Consider the following 24,512-nt stretch of genomic DNA (forward strand, 5'->3'; position numbering starts at 1 on the left):
TCCTAATTAGGAAATTTTAAAATATTACCTAGCTTAATAAGGAAGGGGGTTTATAAAAGCTTATGTAACTTTTATACAATAGCTTTAATTTAAGTGGCTTGAACGGAGGGGAGGGGTCTGAAAAGATCAAAATCTGACGTAGGTAACAAATGTGCGATTATAATGTGCATGCTAATTATAATCGCACAATCAAAAATCAATGTGAAGTCATATTATCATACTTTTGGTTTGACTTGTGTAAATGGTGTACATAGATATCATGGATATGATGTAAATTAATGTTAAAGAAAATTTCAGATAAGTGTGCGTTGGAGTTGTTCAGATTACAGTAGAATATTTCCTTTTTATCAGGAATCAAGGATCATCTCTCTATTTCTAGACTATATTTCAAAAATGTTCTACTGTCAGTTTGTTTTCTTTTCGTGTTCCAAGAAATTACAGCTTTTCTATAATCTATATACTACTGAAATAACTTAATTTATCAAATATTATCTTACGAATAAAGACAAATTATTAAGAAGTATAGACATCCGGTTTAAATTTATCTTACAAGTGTTCACTCATAGCCTTAAATAACCTATCAGTATGCTATCAAGAATATTAGTTCCAAGTCCGCTGTTGAGGACTGTATCAAAACTCTCTACATTTGACTCTATAACAGGTCCTGGTGTCCCGTACAAAGGTGAGAATTCAATTAATCAATGTAATTAATCTTATAATTAATTTAAAAACTACTATACTTGTTGAGCTGCTACTTTGAATTGTCTCTAAGGTTGGAACTTGAAAATCTTATATTACTGTTACATTCGCTTTATTGGGTAATTATACAAAATAAAATGAGGATAATTTAACTACATTTTAAAGAGACATATTCCTGAAAAAATTTTAAGTGTGTTATCGTATTATTTATTCTATAATTTGTTTATTATTTTGGTGGTCCTGGAGGTTTAGCAAGGCCGTGCATCTTAGTTAGTTCCTGAAGTAGTGTACTTGACATCTTTGCTCCTTTGTAGCCCATAATGTTGCCAGCTTCCAGATACTTTGCTGCTTTTGTCTTGGCGGTCTGAATAATATAAATATTAGCATTATTATTAGAAAAAATCAAATAACTAAATAATTCAGTAAATAATTTAGAAAATTGATTTATAGTATTTTTCGTGATCAGATGTCAAAGGAACGTATTTTCACAATATTTCATTGCCAAGAATTTGATATATTGTACTGTGTTACGGATCAATCTCGTATATTACAGAAATACTTTGAAGTAGAGTAAAGTAGAGTAAAGTAGAGTAAAGTAGAGTAAAGTAGAGTAAAGTAGAGTTAAGTAGAGTAAAGTAGAGTAAAGTAGACTAAAGTTAGAATTCTTTAGAATCAGGTATTTAAACTCTTCAATCTGGTGTCCATGTTAACACATTATACAACCTTTGGAGTTCATAGTGTGTTGAAGTTCTGATCTCATAAAGTGACATGGTTAAATAGAGTGACGCTATTTAAAAATAAAACTGCTGAAAAAATTCAACAATTTGCAAAATGTCAGTTTCCTGGACATGGGCCAGACAAACCAGACACGAGTTATTTGAAACATTCCAGGCACTTGTGTTGATTGAATTCAGTTTATCTCACGTGCAAGATGCCATCTGTACTGTCATTCTGATACGTACAGATCACAACTTGGTGTTTTCTAATCTTCACAATTCTAATGTTTATGGGTTTTAGTTTACAATTGTCGGGACCTCATAAAGTGACATGGTTTAAAATAGAGAGCTATTTAGAGAGCTATTTAGAGATCTCAGGTTTCCAGTAGAATTAATTTTATCAGACGTTAGAACAAAAAATTATTCGATATAATTTACTATGAACTTTGTGCAGGTCGAGGACCCTGGGTATTAACTATACCTCAACTGGAAACTAACACGGAGAGCAGCGCCCTCTTACCCTGGAAATCTCAAATCCCAATGACTGTCAGATATAAAATACCCAAACATCCTCCCTCCCAACGCCACAGTAGAACAATCTCACCGGGTAGGCTATTTTGTTTTATGTTTGTTTTAAAATGCTTATTTTCAGTGTTCGTTCACATTACACAGTACGTGATATTTAACAGTCTTGTTGCAATTGGGCATCAGAACTAGACTAATTTCAAGTCGCTTGAAGTAACATAAAAGGGTCTACGACTCTATTACTTGTAAATAAATGGTTGATCAGTTCGCGCGAGGGACGCGCGCAGCATATATTATATGATGTATATTATCTATACTAATAATCTCAAAATGCGTGTTTGTCTGTGCGCGTGTAATTTCCGAGCGGCTTAATCAAGAAAACGGTAAAACATATGAGTTTATAAGTGGTTTAATTGATGGTTTTGTACCACAAATGTGACATGAAATGGCTCACTTTTTCTCGCTCTCTCTGCCATATGCAGCGTTGGTACATAAATCATAATTAGGTTATTTGGCAACGTATCAGCGGTAAGATTCACTGTTATTGGGGGGGGGGGGGGGGGGGGGGGGGGGCTCATTGCAGTCTGTTTGGACTATTATAGAGAGAGTTCATACATTCAATCGACAATGCAATGCGTGTTTTCGAATATAATAGGCGGGTTTATACTTTTGCATTTCAACTTCGATAGTGAAGTCCCGGCTGTAGGCACGGGTTACACTAATATTATTTATGATATTATTTTGTCTCACTCGATAGATCGTTTGACTCTGAAATAGCGACTCTATTCTACTCTCAACGCTGGCGACTTGCCAACATGTAACGTCATGTGCTTTCGATTGAACGAATCACTTTTTCAGAAGTATCAAATTTGTTACGTATGCAGACGTCTATAAGCCTGATTACACCTAGTATAATAACACCGAACGGGGTAGCGTCTTGGGGAAATATATCAGCACCGGAACAGGTTTGTGAAGAGGTAGCAATTCTTATTCTGTTGTCATGGTAACGGATTAATTATAATTTAGGGTAGAGCTATCAGGTTTGCGAAAGTCTATATTTATCATCGTTAATCGTAGAACTGTTCAGAGTCATCACTTTAAAAGCGGTCGTTCACAAATTACGTAATCACTTTTTGGAAATTGTTACCCCGCTCCGCCCCCCCCCCCCCCCTCCCCTCCGTAATCAAAAGAAATGTTTGGTGATCGTTTAATAATTATAAAAAGTGTGGTGAATTGTCGATTCACCACAAAATAAATAGTTAATTAATAGATGTGGATACTGGCGGGGAGGTGATAATTGTTTGTTTACATTAATAGTGAGCACATGTTAAGCAGGCTGAGGAGGTGATAATTGTTTGTTTACATTTTAGGTCGAGCACATGTTAAGCAGGCTGAGGAGGTGATACATATTTTGTATTATAGAAGGTTTGTAACACTTGTAACGCCTTCTTGTTACCCCCCTTTGAGGACCCCGAATTATTTTCTGAACGAAAGCTCAAAAATAACCGAGAAATCGACCTTCTTATTAACTCATTTTGATGACTGTTTCTGACCTAAAATTGCACGAAAAATCGATTTAGCTAGGTTTCAGAACCTATAAACACTTCCTTATCCCTCAAAATTGATGTTTTATAGTTAATACGACCAACAAGCAACATATATTTTGATCCTTCGGTTCTACTCATGACCTAGACAGTTAAGCTGAACCCGACAGATTGAGGCAATCCTCACCTTAACTGATCAAACTGGTACTAACACAATTTTCAGATATAAATGTTCTTTGCGATACGTTTATTGCAGCTTTGCAACTTGAGTGAAGACCAGAGTACGAAAACACACAGCAGGTAAGCAACTCACTTTTGGTGACTGTTCCTCACGAACATTCTGATCCTGTAACATATGAACAGGGAGATCGTCTCCTTAACAAATCGAACAGGTACTATCACAATTTCCAGAGCACAGCATGATAACAAAGTCAAAAGAAACACAATGAAGGTAGGTTACCAACACCACAATATAACAATCATACTGACAACTGAATTAAATGTATTCTGACGACGGGCAGCCCTGATGTGCTCCGTGGTCCTCAACGAGCGACCACTTGTAATAGAGGTGTTATGTCATGTGACACCGATCCGTCCAATCACAAACAGGAAAAGTGAGCAGATCGATATCGTGTGTTTACTTTCCTTATCTTTATTTGACCCTCTGTTCACATTGTTATCTCTACCACATCTTGACTCGGCAAGGTCCGCGTGCAATATCTGCACCGCGGTAAACACGCCATGATTACGTCATGAACTTGAAATAGTGTGATTGTTGTACACTTATATAATAACCGTGCCCATCGCCCACGTACATTACAAACTGTTGGGGGGGCCGGGGGGGGGGGATGGGGTTTAAGATAAACAACCGATCTTGATAGTGTGTTGGTCGCTCCTCCAACTGACTGTGATGCTAACCGTCCAGTCATGAACGGAACATTAACATTCTTTAGTTATAGCATGTTTCGGTTTCATTGTTCAATTGCGGAGATTAGTATTATTAAAAACATTTACTCTAATATGAGGTCGCGATTATGAACTGAGTGAGATTCCAAATGATGAACTGTGCTTTAAGTTTACACCAACTGGAAGCAAAGGAATAATGCATATATCCATGAGTGCTCCTTTGCTTAACTTAGACCTTTAGACAGTAAGTGTTTGGAAACAGAATCTAGGACACGACTTCACTGACAAGAACTGTATGTTCCAGGAGGAGGCAGTATACAGGAGGACAAGCATGGTTATACCTGACAGAGTTGAAGTACTATTTCAACATGGTGCAGTTCATTTTTGCCAGGTTAGACACTAAAAATTTCAATTTGTGCTTTGTAATTAGTCATTGCCGTTTTAAATATGTAAACTTGGAGTCCTTCTCACAATTGTAATAAGAGTTTGTGTAACTTTAAAATGCTGCACTTGCCCTGGGTGGTTAAGGTTTCAGAGCCAGCTAGAAAACGTGTTGAAACGTCACTTAACAGTCTAGTTGTGTGTAGAGTGATTAAGGCCAGAGGGGGGGGGGGGGTAAATGGCACTTTTCTAGTTTTCACATATTTGATAATAGCTGCTGGAGACGAACAAGAAGAAAAAAACCAGATCAAAATCTGACCTTGCGTTCCTGAGATATCGCGCGCTAAATTTTGAGGTTTACCTGTAATTACATGTTGAACTGGATCTTTAAACGGCTGTAACTTTTTTGACCTTTCGATTCCTTAGTTTAGAAAACCGGCCAATCCCTGATCTTGAGGTTTGGTACAGTGGTTCCTTAGACAATTATCCTCATTTATTATGTGAGCGATTTTTGTTATTTGACTCGGTTCTTGAATTATGAGGTTAACCATGTCAAAAATTCGGAAAATTTAGCTGGTTAACCTCATAATTCGAGAACCGAGTCAAATAAAAAAAATCGGTCACATAATAAATGAGGATAATTGTCTAAGGAACCACTGTACCAAACCTCAAGATCAGGGAGTGGCCGGTTTTCTCAACTAAGGAATCGAAAGGTCAAAAAATGTGTTTTGAGATAGATGCAATTTAGTGTTTTCAAAATTTTGAATATTCACTGGAATGTTTCACAGTTCGTTAGTTAGGACTTTTTATACACTTAATAACGTTTGCTTGATCAGACCTGGCCGTCCCCTAAATGATTTTAGCTACTTTCAGTAGTTAATGTCCTTGTATTGTAAAAAATGAGGTTAACCAAGACTTCCTGTAAACACTAACTGCTTAAAATTTGGTTGTTAACCTCGCTTTAGACCATATAACACTGGGATTGGTTTATCAATGTTATTATATATGTAGTAAAACATTTGCACAGTATAACGATTAAGTTTTTGAGGTTAACATGTAATTGACTAGTCAGGTATTCAAAAAATGAGAGGTTAACCTCATTTTTTAGCCATTTACGGGTAAAATCTTCTACTAAAATATGGTCAGTTCGAATCACCTTTGTCACGTGATTATAGTTGTAGGCATTGTGATACCAATAGATACCTCACTTCGATATTGTGGTACATTACATAAGTAAGAACCGTATGTATATTCCCTACGGTACCAAAATGTGTTGGTTAACCTCATTTTTTTCATTTTCCCAAGATAAAAGAAAGTCAATCAACACGTCATCTATTTAGAAATGTGTATACCGTAAACTTACGATGAAAATAATAACTCTATCATTTGATCTATTCTCGCTATATCTAAAAGACGAGGTTAACCTCATTTAATCACGTTTGGATATTACTTTTTCTGACAATTATGAACCTAAAATTTAGAGTTTACATTTGCTGACCGAAATAACAAAAAATTATGGCGTGTAATAAAATATTAACCTCAATTTTATTAACCTCAATATTGTATAGTCAATTTTGTGAAAATCGGTTAACCTCAATTATAAAATAAAGTTAATCAGCTACAAATATGTGAATAGCGGCAATGTTTTTGTCATTAAAAATTAAATCGATTTAGAAAATAATATTTTGGTAGAATTTTTTGACCCCTTACCCCCCCCCTCTGGCCTTAATCATCGTCCGGTTAGTTAAGAATAAGCGGAATAAAAAGCAATTAAATTTCAGGAGTTACACTAAACATCCCAGCGGGGATGTGGGGCAAGACTCAGTTCACGCCGGAAGAAGTAGCAGCCAGTAGGAAAGTCAGCATCGCCCGCATCCACGTGGAACGCTCTATTGGCTATCTGAAGCGGTACAAGATTTTGGGAAACAAAGTTGTGGCGAAGATGTTGCCTTATCTGAGCGACATCGCATTCGTGTGCGCCCAACTGGTCAATTTGAACCCTGTTTTTTTAAGGGAGGTCGACAACGATTTTTTTTAAATGACCAGGGCTACTTGAATAAATAAAAAATTATGTTATTATTCTGTTCCTGACTGGACGATAAGCACCACAGTCAGTTGGAGGTATATTTTATTTAAACCTGCTAATTGCAGGTATATTTTATTTAAACCTGCTAATTGCAGGTATATTTTATTTAAACCTGCTAATTGCAGGTATATTTTATTTAAACCTGCTAACATTTCTTGTCAGAGAATTCGTGTCCTAGTTTTTATTGTCAAACACTTACCGTCCAAGTTAAGTTAGGGAGCACTCATGGGTATATTCCTTTGGTTCCAGTTGGTGTAAACTTAAAGCACAGTTCATCATTTGGAATTCCACTGAGTTGATAATCGCGACCACATATTACAGCAAACTGTACATATTACAGCAAACTGTACTTATCTCCGCAGTTCAGCCGAGACATACTATAACTAAAAAATTATGTTATTATTCTGTTCCTGACTGGACGATAAGCATCACAGTCAGTTGGACTTGGAGGAGCGACCAACACACTATCAAGATCGGTTGTTTATCTTAAACCCCATCCCCCACCCCCGGCCCCCCCAACAGTTTGTAATGTACGTGGGCGATGGGCACGGTTATATAAGTGTACAACAATCACACTATTTCAAGTTCATGACGTAATCATGGCGTGTTTACCGCGGTGCAGATATTGCACGCGGACCTTGCCGAGTCAAGATGTGGTAGAGATAACAATGTGAACAGAGGGTCAAATAAAGATAAGGAAAGTAAACACACGATATCGATCTGCTCACTTTTCCTGTTTGTGATTGGACGGATCGGTGTCACATGACATAACACCTCTATTACAAGTGGTCGCTCGTTGAGGACCACGGAGCACATCAGGGCTGCCCGTCGTCAGAATACATTTAATTCAGTTGTCAGTATGATTGTTATATTGTGGTGTTGGTAACCTACCTTCATTGTGTTTCTTTTGACTTTGTTATCATGCTGTGCTCTGGAAATTGTGATAGTACCTGTTCGATTTGTTAAGGAGACGATCTCCCTGTTCATATGTTACAGGATCAGAATGTTCGTGAGGAACAGTCACCAAAAGTGAGTTGCTTACCTGCTGTGTGTTTTCGTACTCTGGTCTTCACTCAAGTTGCAAAGCTGCAATAAACGTATCGCAAAGAACATTTATATCTGAAAATTGTGTTAGTACCAGTTTGATCAGTTAAGGTGAGGATTGCCTCAATCTGTCGGGTTCAGCTTAACTGTCTAGGTCATGAGTAGAACCGAAGGATCAAAATATATGTTGCTTGTTAGTCGTATTAACTATAAAACATCAATTTTGAGGGATAAGGAAGTGTTTATAGGTTCTGAAACCTAGCTAAATCGATTTTTCGTGCAATTTTAGGTCAGAAACAGTCATCAAAATGAGTTAATAAGAAGGTCGATTTCTCGGTTATTTTTGAGCTTTCGTTCAGAAAATAATTCGGGGTCCTCAAAGGGGGGTAACAAGAAGGCGTTACAAGTGTTACAAACCTTCTATAATACAAAATATGTATCACCTCCTCAGCCTGCTTAACATGTGCTCGACCTAAAATGTAAACAAACAATTATCACCTCCTCAGCCTGCTTAACATGTGCTCACTATTAATATAAACAAACAATTATCACCTCCCCGCCAGTATCCACATCTATAACGTATGTGACGAAATTTATATTTCTTGACCCTATTTTGAAGAACCATACCTCGATTAGAATTCAATATTCTTCCAGGAATTATTGGTTGGTTATTGTTCAGCAAATCAGAACTCAAGTTTAACAATGCTGAGTTTAATTTTACTAAGTTACCGAAATGTGACAAATTCACTTTTCCTAACAGTGTAATTTCAATGTGATAAAAATTAGCATGGGTTTCTAAATTTCCTGTGTAAATCCATTCCAACTATAATAAGGACTGTTGATGTGAAAGAAAATCTATCTAACTAGTAACTAACTGATGTGACGAAATTTACATTTGTCGCCCCTATTTTGAAGAATCATACCTCATATTAGAATATAATATTACTTTATCACCATACATATGTCGATAAACTAGTTATTTTTCCAACAAAAAGCAAATAAAGTTATAATTTTTTTTGACGAAATTTACATATTTTTACCATGTTCAGGTGTTCGAATTTTGCCAATTTTAACATATGTACGATTTAAACTGACTTTCTACCGTGTCTTTGACGACGGTCTGCACTGCCTGCAACTGTTTCTGCGACTGTTTTTCTTTGCAGTCAATTATTGATTCCTGAGCGCTGATGACCAATTTCTGATTCTCAATCAACTGATCCTTGATTGAGCTCAATCTGTTTTTCATCTTCTTCAAATTGTCATTTTGGAAGCGAACCAAATAAAACGATTCCGAAAAAAACGCTGCAAACTTTTCCTTATCCTCTAGATTTAATGTCCTTTTAGTCAAAAAGTGTTTGCACAATACAGAAGTTATGTGAATTGGTTCTTCACAACCGAACTGATCCATAACTCTTGTCATCCAATCCTCAGCTTTAAACATAATACTGTCGATCTCCGTGTCGTCCACAGCTGCCATGATGCAAGGCTAAGCCACAAGGTGAAAGGCACAATATCTCACCGTTAAACAAGGCGAGATAAGAAAGCAGATAAGAGAGCAAATTAAACAAACGTATGCTATTAGTATAGGGCTGAATATCACTGCCGTATAATAATTTATTTGCTTATAACAATGAGATATGTTAACAATTCCTAACACATTCAGCTCGCAAAATAATGCTAGACTATTCGGCATTTTTTGTCAGGATGTCATAAACATCCCTCATATAAATTTCTTAAATGTGTGACGGAATTTACATGGTGATACCATTTAACGAAAAAGTCGCTAATATGTAGTCATATGCAACTATCCTATGAACTGGTAATTCGAAAATTTGGTCAAACACGGCAGCAAGGGGCCATGTTAACTCTGTCACGTTTTTATAGTGTGACAAAGTTTACAACTCACTGCCGGCCGAATTTTGTAGGTTTACAACCTACCAGGACGCGCGCCGAGTTGGACTCGTCGACGGTCCAATATATGGTCCAATATATGGAACAGATATTTTACGAGTATCACCCGTTAACCCGAATTTAAAAGATATCTTATCATCTGATGAAGATATCGTTATGTGACAAAGTTTGCTAGAGGATGAGACGATTATCCTAGCCAATATTGAGGGTTTATATAGTTTCATAGTGTGACAAATTTTACCTCATCGTGCCATTTAATAGGGTCACTAATATTTACCAATATCCTCAAACTTCAATGAACGTGTCCATAAAAACTATTTCTTCCTCCAGGATCCAGAGGTGCTGATTGAAGATCCTGTAGTTACCAGAGAAACTTATAAAACCCGACAGAAAGGTACGCACAGACTCAGAGTTATCCGCGGCAGGCCAAAACCGCAGGTTACTCAGCGAATCAGGTAAGTCTGTGGTTAATTTTGTTGTGTTATTCATTTTGTATAATATATATTATATATAAAAATTAGTTTAAAAATTAGTATATATATATATACTAATTTTTAAACTAATTTTTAAACTAATTACAACACTACAAATCTATTTTATTTATTGAGGATGACTGTAAAGGTATATTTTACCGACATTTGAAGTCAATGCGTTGTTTTAATGACAGTTGTGGCTGACTAACAGGGACAAAAGGATTTCGCGGTTATTTTGGCCAAAAATCGCGGCACCGCGACAAGCCAAACTAGGCTAATTCGCGGCTAATTCGCGGCGGGAATTTCGAAAATCGCGGCATATTCGCGGCAAAAAATCGAAAAATCGCGGCGAATTCGCGGCAAAAAATAATGTATTTACAGTGCTTAGTTAGAGTTCACATATTCTTTGACTATTCTATTTGATCGGCTCGTGTCCCATGAGGATGTGATATCATCATATGACATACACTTGTACACGTTGATTTGGTTTGATTTTAATGCGCGTTGATTCGAAAAAGCCACGTCAGCAACAATATTTTCAACAATCGCCCTGGCGGCCATGCTGGCCAGCCAGGGCACAGTTTCGATCGCTCCTGATCCACCCCTTGGTCTAACTTATGGTCTAACTTATGGTCCTGGCACAGTCCCGACTGCTACCGCTCCTGTACTTAGTCTAACGTACGATCCTGGCAGCAACATCTCAGATGGCGGAATAGATTGGAACTGCAACACTAAACAGAACAGAAACTCAACAAACATCGAACAGACACCGAACACTATATACTACTCTAGAAATGGTTTGGACACTTTAAATGATTGCTGTAATGGCCCTTATCAGTCGTACAAAGAGATAAGGACAACTATTTGTAAAAGTACATTACACGCAATAGAACACATTAGAATTGTAATTGTACATTGCACAAGACTTTTCGAGCTAATATTCCTGGAGTTATTGCAGTCCTGCGTTAAAACATTGATGAATATTGTAGGAACGTGCATGTATTATTTTGATGTATGGGGTAGACAAGGACATGACTTTATAGTGTGGTTTTGGAATGTGAGTTATAGTTTCGAGCGTTTAAACAGCAATTTGATTTATAACATATGCAGCAGATATATCTCTAATGTTATGAATGAACTTAATGACGGTTTTATGACGAGTATGTTACGGTCCTCTTGCTCAGCCATGTCACTGCTGCATGCCTCTTCTAGGTTTCGTTCCGCGCCCGCTGGTCTTTCCCAGCCAGAGCCCACCAGTAGAGCTCCGCCTCCTTGCGCCTTGTCTCCGCATGCGTCGCGAACCGCGTCTCAACTGAGTGTACTTGTCTTTCAGCATAGCAACTCCCCCACATACACTCCTCACAATCCCACTCACAGTGCACAGTGTGACAGATTAGGTAGTGACCGGTCTTTGCGAGCTGGGGACTGGTTTCAGATAGCTGTAGTTGTCCTTCTGAGCCTCTGCTTCCTTGTTGCGACGCTCATAGCCGTTACTTTGCTGCTTTTACTTAGGGAACTCAGAAGCAGACCACTGGCCCCTACCGTTCCTGTTTACGTCAGTGAAGAAGTAGAAAACCAATGTCTTAGTTCTAGTAAAACCTCGTGTAAACAGATCTCTCAACCCGGTTGTTTTTCCAACTCAATTTTTGATTTCTCTGCTTTGAAACTTGGTAGTTTGTTTCCACCACCTTGGCTGACTAATGCAACAGTGATGATGGCGAACGGCTCTGGGAAAACAGACGAGGCTAAAGAATCAAGTGAAACAGAGGATAACGACACTGATATTACTGAAGTAAGTGCCACTGAAGGTCTCCTGAAGCCGACCAACAATGTGCTATCATCTTGCCAGGAAACTCCCGCCAAGAAGCTCAACAGACGTCTAAGTAACGTGAGCTGGGGTAACACTGAAACAAGTGATGATGCTGGATCTGAGTCAAGTCTTTCAGGTTCAAAGACAAAGAGTGATACAAACAGGCGGAGCACAGTGTGGATCAGAGATGACGGTGAGATATTTCTTGACAAAGGGAAGTCCTGCAAGCTTGGTTACATAAGCGACTACATCAGTACTGAGAGCAATGCTAACCTTTGTGCAGAACTCACTGCTACTGTTGGGAAACTCTGCACACCAAGCAACAAAGATAGGTACAAAATCGTCCTCAAACATGGTGTGGAGACCAAACTGACAGATGTTGATCTAAAAAAGGGGGCAAAGAAGCTTAAGAAGACCGCAACCCCTAAAATGTCTGAACTATCCGTAAACCTGGACGAACCGTCTGAACTTTGCTCTTTTGTCAAATGCCACCAGGATCGTATCAACAAAACGGTTGAGGACGTTTTTCAGTTGGATGTTAAGTTTGACAAGACCACTATTTATCGGATGAGTGACCCCTCACACAGTATTCCATACGGCAACACTAGCCAGGAAAACAGCAATTTCTCTCCAGTAGTTGCAGTGTTGGCACTTGGTCTGAAGGATCCACGCCCCATGTACATCAAGACCCAAGCTGGGAGTCAAGTAACCCACAAAGCGGCCCTTATGTCTGGCACGTTGTGCGTACTCAGTGGCAAGACAGAGTTGAGATACAAACGCTCGATACCTAGAGGTTGGGAAAAAGTAGAAGAACAGTACTTCCTGATATTTGAACAGAAATGTCCAACAGAAACTGACAGCGCCCTCAAAGGTCCGCAGAAGAACCCTCAGTCAGACATCACCACGGAACAGGCTGAAGAAATGAACTTCCCCCTCCTTAAGACTCCCCCCACTGTTGTTCGAGTAACGTCTGTAGCAGACAACCTGGATTATGAAGCAGATGGAGGACTCCTGCTTGCATCAACGATCAGTGCAGTTGTAGGGAAGATGGATGAGGGAACGGTAGATAAGGAGCTCATAAGAAGTCAAGTCTCAACTGCAGGATCTTTATCTGAAAAGCGGACAAGACTTCAGAACAAAATGTGCATGTCAATCGGGGAACTCTCCATGTCAGCAGCCAATAACTCGATGTCTCACGGCATGAACTTCTCACGATGTGACTCCCCGAGGATCGAAGACGTGGAAATGAAAGATGACATTGCATCAGTGCGTAATGCTCAAAAATGTGTGGAGAACTCTCTAAAGCATGTTGTGGATTCCATCGTATCTGTCAAGGCGAATGTAGCAACTCTCCAGGAAGCGACCAAACAACAAACTCAAAAAGAAATCTCGCCTCACCCAACCAGCAACACCGATGTTTTGGATGCGATAAGTGATTTGAAAAGTGCAGTCAGTGATTGCAACAACAGAATCGACAATCTGAGCAAGACAAATGTTTTTACACAAACGATAAAGGAGTGCAATGGTAAAATTGATGACCTTGTGGAGAACATAAACGGCACAAAAGATGACCTTCAGTCAATGAGGAAGATTCTGAACGACCTTAGTCAAAATGGAGTAGATATCATGAAGAAATCGGTGGAAGACATGGGGAGCTACTACAATAGTGTCTTCTGCGATGAAACAAGGGAGCACATTAAAGACATCCACGCGTATGTAACACACCAAATGTGCGAGGTCGCAATTCAAACTGACCCTTTGATAAAAGAAATAGCAGCGTTAGGAGACCAACCGAACCTAGCCTCGCCTTCGCCCAAATTTGGTTTCCCCGATCCAATAAAGCCCTCCCTGAAAGTCTTGGTCGAAAGTGGGCAACCCATCAACGTTTGGCTTGTTACCGATTCAATTATGAGACACATTGATGAGTCATGCTTGGAATTTAGGAAATATAGGTTGAATTTCAAAAGAATTGACTTTACATGTAGTGAATCACTGACCGGTGAATACATGATGGGGAGCAAAATACCAACAGAGAAGCCTCAACTAATATATGTACATCTCGGCATCAATGATATACACAAAGGAGAGGACATTACCAAAATCATCGACAACTTCAAGATCTTTAATGAAATGCTAGAACTAGTATCTCCCACCACCAGACTGGTCATCTCTTGCCCCCTACTGAACGGAAACACCTACCAGAACCGACACGTCTTTTCCTTGAGGAGATCCCTGTCCTTATTGGTCAATCAGCAGCAAGACGAGGACCCTAAAACAAAAAGGATTTTCCTTCAGAGAAATGATAAGTTCTTCATTAACACTCAGTCCACTTCTAAGCAGAACTTGATGTACTTCCGCGATAATCTCCATCTATCAGAAAGAGGAATGCATGCAATCACCAACACCATGAGAGACACCCTCGACAAGATCTTCAGGGAGTTTGAGCTTCCAGTCTAAATTTTAGTCTTCAAATCATGACCACCAACCCAACCTCTTGAAAAAATACTATGAATTTACAATCCAAAATTATAAGCTGGAACATCCAATCAACAAATACAACTTTTGGCTCTAAGTTTGATGACCCTCAATTTTGTGCCGTCTTTGACAAGTTTCCTATTGTCTGCCTTCAAGAAATAAGACAACCTGTCAAACACTCGGGTTACAGGTCCTTCAATAAAACCCGCCGGGACAAAAAACATGGTGGCGTATGCATAATGGTCCAAAACGAAATATCCAAAGGCGTTAAACTTGAAAAATCCACAATTGAAGATGTTGTTGCCTGTAAACTTGACAAAAATTACTTTGGCGTAGATAATGATATATTCATTGTTAACTCATACATTAAGCCAGCTAACACTTCCTCTAAAAACTCAAATATTTCGGGCTTTGACACCATCCGTGAACTGGACCAATTTCTCAATGTTCTTTTAAGTAAAGGTGATGTCATTACTTGTGGTGACTTCAACTCGCGTATCGGCCATGACATTGACTTTATCAAAGAGGACAAATGTGGCTACGAGAGCTTCATTCCCCTGCCAGAAGACTACACCCCACAAGAACTTCCAACCAGGAACTCAAAGGACAAAAAGTCGAACAATTACAAAAGACCCTTTCTAGAAATGCTTGTCAATAATGAACTCCATATTCTCAATGGGAGAACTTTAGGAGACTCATATGGTGACTTCACTTGTATTCAGACCAGCGGTGCCAGCGTTGTTGACTACTTTATTATATCACCAAACTGCAGTAAGTATCTAAGTCATATGACAATCCAGCCGTTCACTTGCTTTTCTGATCATAAACCACTACTCCTGGCACTCAACTTCTCTCCTTCCAACACTCTTGTAAACACAAAGGCACTCCATGAAACTTACGCTCGAGCCCCACTTCGTTACAAAATAACTCCTGATAGCCTTTCAAGCTTACGGGATACAATGATGGACCCACTTGTGGAAGAATGTTCCAAAAGCCTCTTAGAAACAGATTATCCCGAAGATCTCCTAGGTACATACAAATTAAACGAAGATATCACAGTACACTTGAACAAAATAGCAGACAAATGTCTCCAAAAGACCAAACATCCCAAAATAACCAAAAAGGGATCAATAAATAAACAACCCTGGTTCACACAAGCCACCAGAGAAGCTAAAATATCTTGTACTCGTGCAGCTCAAATTGTTTCTGATTTCCCCAATAGCGATTATCTTCGAAAAAATTTTTACCAAGTAAAAAATACGTACAAAAGTTTAATTGACCGTACAAAAAACAAATATCTTGACAAATTGAATACAGATATTGAATCTGGTAAAATTCTTAACTGGAAACAATTCAAAAAACTGAAAAAATTTAAAGGAAGAGTTGACAAATTTGATTGCCATGACATGGACAACTTTCAAAAATTCTTTGGTAAACTTTATGCCAATGCACATAGCACCATAACTGTAGAGAATAAGGAAGAAATGCTTCAAAATGCAGAGGCTATTAACAATAATTTCCAACCATCCCCTGCACAATCAATACTCAATGGCCAGATCTCTGTGGACGAAATATCTACTGCGATCTCTTCACTCAAAAACGGCAAAAGTTCCTCGGAGGATATGATATGTAATGAAATACTGAAGACTTTGTCCACAACAAACACACAACTCCTTTGCAAAGTCTTTAACCGCTGTTTGGACACTGGAACTTACCCATGGAACAACAGCATTATTACACCCCTACACAAAAAAGGCGACAAAGATAATCCAGACAATTACAGAGCAGTTGCTGTGAGTAGTACAATCGGAAAACTATTTTCGACCATCATGTTAAACAGGATAATCAAGTTCAAAAATGAATACAACCCGGACCCCATAAATCAACTTGGCTTCGCTAAAGGAGCTCAAACATATGACCACATACTCACACTCAACACCATTACGTCTAAATACAAAAAGCTCAAGGTTCCCGTCTATGCTGTTTTTGTGGACTTCCGGAAGGCCTTCGACTCTGTTTGCCGTGAAGCTCTTTTCTTAAAATTAGCTAAACTAGGTATCACTGGCAAAACATTTAATGTTCTTAAACATATGTATAAAAATTCCACTGGCCAGATAAAACTATCTGGATTTGTCAGCGAAAAATTTGATATCAATAAAGGAACTGAACAGGGTCATCCACTTTCCCCTGATCTATTTAAGATATACATCAGAGATCTTTCCCCTCGACTAGAATATGATAACTGTCCGAAACTAATGAACCAACTTATCAGTCACTTACTATGGGCAGATGATCTGATACTCTTGGCACTGGACCCCAAAACCCTCCAAAAGCAACTCGATGCTTTGAACAATTTCTGCTTGGAATGGGGCGTCGAAATTAATGCAGATAAAACTAAACTCATGAAATTTAATGCCCGTTTTGATACTTATCAGCCGGTTCCCCTCAAAATTGGTGATCACTTGTTAGAAGAAGTCGAGTCATACTGCTATCTAGGAATCGAAATACACAAATCCGGCACATTCACAAATGCCCGAACTGAGCTCAAAAAGAAAGCCATGCGTGCACTTTATGCCATGAAAAGCTCAGTAAACAAATCCAAATTATCATTCCGCTCTCTAACAACACTCTTTGATGGTCTTATTAAACCTATCGTTCTTTACGGAGCGCCTATTTACACACCTAACATGGCTATCATAAAACACATAACAAAACAAGTCGATCTCAATATGGATGCCGACACAAAAACAAAATTTCAAACTAGTATCCTCAAGAAAATTAGCCTTCTGAACAGCGAAAAAGTTCACCTTCACTTTCTTAAATGGTCACTGGGGGTAAATCGTAAAGCCAGCAACGCAGGCGTCTGGGGTGAGTCAGGCCGCTACCCATTAATCTATGAATGTATTAACCTCACTCTCAAATATAGCCAACGTTTGAAAAATCTCAAAGATAACTCCCTTGTCTCCTTAGCTTTCAAAGAACAGATGAACATGAAATTGGACTGGTACAGGGGTTTGGAGCCTGTCCTCGCGCTAGACCCATGTTTCTCTACCGATCATGTCACAGCCTACCGCACACTCAAAAACAATCACTCCAAGTTACTTTTCGAAAGAAACCCGAGTATCGCAAAACCACCAAAAGAGGACTTTCTTATTCACAACGGTTTCAAGAAACGAATTCCTCCTCAATCAACACAACCCATCGGGAGTAAAATATTCACACCACACGTCATTACTAAAACTTTGAAATGTAACTTTAGAGAATATTGGGGGTCCTGTATCAACACTTCTCGGAAATTAGAATTCTATCGTGACCTAAAATCCAAATTTAACAAAGAGTATTACCTAGATAGTGTCATTAAATATGCAGACCGTGCTAATATCACAAGACTGCGGATCAGTGCACATCGACTCGAAATTGAACTTGGCCGATATAATCAAACTCCACGTGACGAGCGAATATGCTCCTGGTGCAATATAGTCTTAGGTTCTGGTATTATTGAGAATGAAGACCACTTCCTTAACCATTGTGATCTTAACGCTGCATCGAGGCGAAAAGTCCTAGACAAGATCCAGTCACTCATATCAAATCCAATCAAACCGTCTGCGACATCTTATTCTGTTCACAATGTCATCCCTGGAGCAAACGTCCTCAAATTCATCAGCAACAACAGTGAAATCATTGAACTTATCACGAACGAAAGTCAAGTCCACCTCACGAGAGTCGTTGCTAGGTTTGCCACTACGTGTTTTAACAACCGCAAGAAATTTGTTGACTCTCTGGCCAGTACATGAACAGTGAACACTGAAAATCACTGTACCCGCTTTTGTTTCTTTTCGCGCAACGACGAGTGCAAACTGCAAAGTGACCTGGCTCAAGCATTACAGCATTACCAAGGCGACTGAAAACAAAATATTTTATGTCAAATCTTTATTTTTCACTTTAGTTAAGTTATATTAATATAATAAATTCAAATCTTATGATATTGTTATTATCTTAACAGTTACTATTGTAGCTCAAGATTTTAAATTTGTATTCCTTGTATTCCTTGTATTCCTTGTATGATCTGATACAGGCTGATGGGGGTCCATAACAACAAGAGCTGCCATAACTTTTGACATGATCTCAAATGTTGCAATATCATACGTACTGTATGACATATCTCGTTATCGATACTATATAACTTTCAACAGACGACAGGAGACATCATCATGAACGACCATCTACACTTCACAACTATAGCAATGGAATAATACGAACTTTTCAACCCAATTCCCATATCCCTACCTAGTCTACCCCCATCTAGTATCCAACCTCTACCCCTTGAAGCTTACATCAACCTGGACGACATCCTTACCCCGGCCTCCTGCACGAACCTTCTAGAAGTTCTAACCACATCCCGAGGGAAGCCCATGATTGTTCCTTATGTGGTCTACGACGAGATTACATGCTCTACAAAATAGCTTCCCATTGTCAGCATAAAAGTGATAAAACGATGGTTTGCCAAATTCAGCCACTCTCGTGGAAGCTGTTACATTGCCCTGTTTAGCCTGTTTCGAGCGTTTGCTAGACGAAGGTCCAGCCACCGAAACCTTCGTCTAGGCGTTTGACAAAGCGGTCCATTATAACAAGCGGATACAATATCAAGCGAATAACGATGACGAAATATCTGACAAGTGACGATTCAATAACAACACTGATTTAACATACTGTTCGATTTCTTAATCCATTGTATGTCTTCTGGTCAACTTTATGTCGTTTGGTCAAGTTTTTTATGTCTACTGGTCAACTTTATGTCGTCTGGTCAACTTTATGTCGTTTGGTCAAGTTTTATATGTCGTTTGGTCAACTTTATGTCGTCTGGTCAAGTTTTATATGTCTACTGGTCAACTTTATGTCGTCTGGTCAAGTTTTATATGTCTACTGGTCAACTTCCATATACGATCTCGGAAGGCAGACCTCCCCTTCGCAATACGAGCTCGGAAGCGGGAGCTCCGCCTTCAGAGGTACGTATCGAGAATGACTCGGACAGAAAATTTTTCTAAGTCAAAACTTTTCAAAATTTTTCTGGAAACTACTTTTGTTCATGTTTCATGCTACCCTGATCATTATGAGCCGAAAATATTTTTTCGGTTTTCAAAGGTCACACATACCCTTCGATACACGATTTTGGACTCGAGGGCTCCCCTAGCTTGTAATGCGATCTCGGAAGGCAGGCCTCTCCTTCGCAATACGAGCTCGGAAGCGGGAGCTCCGCCTTCAGAAGTACGTATCGAGAATGACTCGGACAGAAAATTTTCTAAGTCAAAAATTTTCAAAGTTTTTCTGGAAACTACTTTTGTTCATGTTTCATGCTACCCTGATCATTTTGAGCCGAAAATATTTGTTCGGTTTTCAAAGTTCACACGATTTTGGACTCGAGGGCTCCCCTTATAATGCGATCTCGGAAGGCAGGCCTCCCCTTCGCAATACGAGCTCGGAAGCGGGAGCTCCGCCTTCAGAGGTACGTATCGAGAATGACTCGGACAGAAAATTTTCTAAGTCAACATTTTTCAAAGTTTTTCTGAAAACTACTTTTGTTCATGTTTCATGCTACCCTGATCATTTTGAGCCGAAAATATTTTTTTCGGTTTTCAAAGGTCACATACGCTTCGATACACGATTTTGGACTCGAGGGCTCCCCTTCACCCTTGTAATGCGATCTCGGAAGGCAGGCCTTCCCTTCGTAATACGAGCTCCGGAAGCTCGGAAGCTCCGCCTTAAGAGGTACGTATCGAGAATGTACCTACAATCGGAATTCGGAACTCACGGAAGGCTGTAAATGTGATTAGTTTCATATTATACTTAATACTTGTAGAAAACGTGACATTTGGCCCGCAGATTTTATGGAAAATACGAAAACTTGGTCCTCAGATTTAAAGGAAAATGCACAAATTTGGTCTTCAGATTTAAAGGAAAATGCGCGATTTTTCAAGGAGGACTGAAAAAATCGCGATTTGTCGCGGAGAATGGGAAATTTCGCGATCTGGTGCGGAAAACGTAAAAAATCGCGATTTGTCGCGGAGAATGGGAAATTTCGCGGTTTCGTACATGCCGCGAAATCCTTTTGTCCCTGCTGACTAACAATATATATATATATTTGGTATTTATTTATTTCTAGAGGGTTTCAAACTACTTATAAACATAAGGTTATTATGATTTGTGTTACCATGGTAACCTACCTAGTGTTAATATTGCAGGAGAAAGAGAAGAAGACTCCAGAAATTATGGGACACAAAAGAAAAAGAAAGACAGAAAGCTATAATAAAACTCAGAGAGGACAATTTCAAAACGGAGAAAAAGCGGGTTCAAAGTTCAGATTGGTGGGACTGGTATGTTCCATATGACAACAAGCCCATGCAGTTCTGATTCATTACGTCACATCTGATTGATGACAACGTCAGAAAGACAAAAAGTGGTTGTTGACTAGTATGTCATGAGAAGAATGCAGCCGCGTGGCATTATATTCATTTCCCTTCCATACCAATGAGATGATCAAAACATTGCGGTCGTGACAATTTTTCTGATGTTACTTGAAATGAATCGCTACATTTGATATGTTTACTTTTAGGTACTAAACAATAGGGTTTAGCGGGGAGGTGGCTTGTTTTGAAACCCAGTATCGGGGGGGGGGGGGGGGGGGGCAGTATCGCTGTAACGTCACAAGACACATTAAAACAAATTTGCATCATCTCTCAACGTCTTTTAACTCATCACATTTTTCTGATTTTGTATCTTGAACGGTTTACTTAAGACCCCAATATACTGCCGTTCCCTGAGAAAACGCATTAAGTCCATTTTTTCGAAATTTTGAGATATTGGTACCAAAATTTTCAGGAGAAGATTCTCTACAACTTAAGCTATGAATCAAGTTATCAAAATACTGTTTTAGCTGCCGCGAAAGGCATTAAGTCACACAAAACGTGAATATTCAGTTCGTTATTCCAAAACCTTCCCTGAGAAAAGGCATTAAGTCCATTTGTAATGCCTTCTCTGAGGGAACTTTTTCTGTTCCTTGAGATTCCCTGAGAAAAGGCATTAAGTCCAGACTTTATTTGCAGTTTTTATAGTTTTTGGCCTATAACTTCCACAGTTTTAGTTATATCAAAACAATTTTTATGTGGTCGTAATCAGCTCAGCAAGCAAACAATTTTGGTACTAATATTTCAAAATTTAAAGAAATATTATTTTCAAAATTTTTGAACCTGAACACAAGGGTCCCCCCTTGTGTGAATTATTGAAACATTTTTTGAAAAATTTGGTGCTTTAAATATTGTATGTTTAAATATTTTACCCAAATTAATGCGTCTGACCGAGCTGAATACGATGCTGTAAAAATTATTCCAAAATATTTGATGTTTAAGAAGTTATAGGCATTTTGAGCGAAAAATTATCCATTTTTCGTCAATATTACTTACTTGCAATGCACAGGAGGCCCACATAATTATATTGCAAAGATATGATCAAAAATATAGAAATGTTGTATTTTCTGTGTTGACTTTATCTGAGAAAAAATGGACTTACTGCCTTTCTAGAGAGGAATCGGTTGAAATCGATCCTGATAAAAGGCATTAAGTCCGCAATTCCCTCAGAAAAGGCATTAAGTCCAATGCGGATGGGAAAATAGTTCAGTTATTCTGGAGGAAAATGGTTTTTGTAGATCAGTGTTGGTGAATTTATGCATTTAAGCATGTTTAGGACATATGACAATAATTTATTTACAAATAGATGTCAAAATTAACCCCGTTTATGCGAATAAAATTACTTAAAAAACGACGAACACGTTTGTCCCATTTTCTCAAAATGACATCGATGTGACTTAATGCGTTTTCTCAGGGAACGGCAGTATAGTAGGTGCAAATCTCGTAAATTTTTGTCTTGACACGTGACATATATTCACCTGTCTAGTCAAAAGAACAGGTAGGCGTGTTTAATGCTGATCATATTGAGGAGAAGATTGTAATTTTCTTATGATTTATGGACACGTTCATTGAAGTTTGAGGAAATTGGTAAATTTCTAAAACAGCGTTTTTAACGATAGTGGTTTAATTTTAACATATATTAATCTAGCGTGTTCATAAGTTCTGAACATTAGCCACGTGACCCATACTCCCATATGCACTGCTCAAAAATAAAATGTATTGCTTTTAGGCACTATTATGTAAAGAATGTCACATTTTTGTGACATTGTTTACCATAGCTGCCCAATTAGCATTTTTTGGTCTAAAATATAGTAGATTAGGTCAATCTAACAATTATGATACAATGTAGGCCTAAAGGGCAGTGATCGAACGGCTTTAAGGCAACATTTCGTAAACTTTGTCACACTCAGAATACGAGACCTCTTTTCTACTGTGAGGTGTCCTCAAAACCCTTTCAACTCATTATTTGATAGTTCTTCTGCCAATCATAGCCATAAAATATGTTGTTTTGAAAAGTTAACAAATACATGCACTTGGCTATTGGGAAATGATGTAAATTCTGTCACATTATATGGAATTTGAAATTCTGGGTGAATTTCCGAAATCATTTATATCTGATTTTGGTTTGGAAGGCGGGAAAACTCTATATATGAGGACGATACACGGATACAGTTGATTGAAGTATAGGGCAGTTGATGTAAACATCGTCACAAAATGATACGAAATCGTAAATGGACACGTTCATGTTGAAGTTTAAGGATATTGGTAAACCAAAAAATATAGCGTGTTCAGAAGTTCTGGACATTAGCCACGTGACCCATACTTCCATATACACGGCTCAGAAATACAATTTATTGTTTTTAGGCACTACAATGTAAAAAATGTCACATTTTTGTGACTGTGTTAACCATAGCTGCCCAATTAGCATTTTTTGGTTTAAAATATAGTAGATTAGGTCATTCTAACAATTTACAATTATGATACAACATTTGGCTAAAGGGCAGGGATCGAACGGTTTTAAGGCAATATTTCGTAAACTTTGTCACACTCAGAATACGATACCTCTTTTCTACTGTGAGGTGTCCTCAAAACCCTTTCAACTCATTATTTGATGGTTCTTCTACCAATCATAGCCCTAAAATATGTTGTTTTGAAAAGTTAGCAAATACATGCACTTATTGGGAAATGATGTAAATTCTGTCACATTATATGGAATTTAAAATTCTGGGTGAATTGCCGAAATCATTTATATCTGATTTTGGTTTGGAAGGCGGGAAAACTGTATATAAGGACGATGCACGGATAGAGCTGATTCAAGTTAAGGGCAGTTGATGTAAAAATTGTCACAATAATAATAAGGGCAGTTGATATGAAAAAAAATCTATCTAACTAATGCAATGGCTGATGTGACGAAATTTACATATCTTGACCCTATTTTGAAGAAACATGCCTCGATTAGAATTCAATATTCTTCCAGGAATTATTAGTAGGTTATTATTCAGCAAATCAGAACTCAAGTTTAACAATTCTGAGTTTAATTTTACTAAGTTACCGAGATGTGACGAAATTCACTTTTCCTGCCCCAACAGTATAATTTCAATGTGATGAAAAATGGGCATGGGTTCAATATTTCCTTATCTCTGAATTAATCATTTCAAACTATAATTAGGACTGTTGATGTGAAAGAAAGTGTATCTAAATTTTACAATGACGTATGTGACAAAATTTACATTTCTTGACCCTATTTTGAAGAACCATACCCCGATTAGAATTCAATATTCTTCCATGAATTATTAGTAGGTTATTATTCAGCAGATCATCAGAACTCAAGTTTGACAATTCTGAGTTTAATTATACTAAGTTACCGAAATGTGACGAAATTCACTTTTTCTGCCCAAAAAGTATAATTTCAATGTGATGAAAAATGGGCATGGGTTTCTATATTTCCTTCATCTCTGAATTATTCATTTCAAACTATAAT

General features: G+C 38.3%; 1 protein-coding gene across 1 annotated transcript; it reads left to right on the forward strand.

Annotated features, from left to right (window-relative positions):
- Positions 1 to 588: 588 nt before the first annotated feature.
- LOC134814347 (uncharacterized) lies at positions 589 to 21,187 on the forward strand. The gene is made up of 5 exons (XM_063822446.1): positions 589 to 682; positions 1,870 to 2,022; positions 2,799 to 2,905; positions 10,143 to 10,267; positions 20,810 to 21,187. Exons 2-5 carry the CDS (start codon positions 1,956 to 1,958, stop codon positions 20,976 to 20,978), a joined length of 468 nt encoding a protein of 155 aa, XP_063678516.1. The 5' UTR covers positions 589 to 682; positions 1,870 to 1,955; the 3' UTR covers positions 20,979 to 21,187.
- The last annotated feature ends 3,325 nt before the right edge of the window (positions 21,188 to 24,512 follow it).

Source organism: Bolinopsis microptera, chromosome 4 (assembly GCF_026151205.1).
Source record: "Bolinopsis microptera isolate Bmic1 chromosome 4, MBARI_Bmic_1.0, whole genome shotgun sequence".
NCBI classification, from domain to species: Eukaryota; Metazoa; Ctenophora; class Tentaculata; order Lobata; family Bolinopsidae; genus Bolinopsis; species Bolinopsis microptera.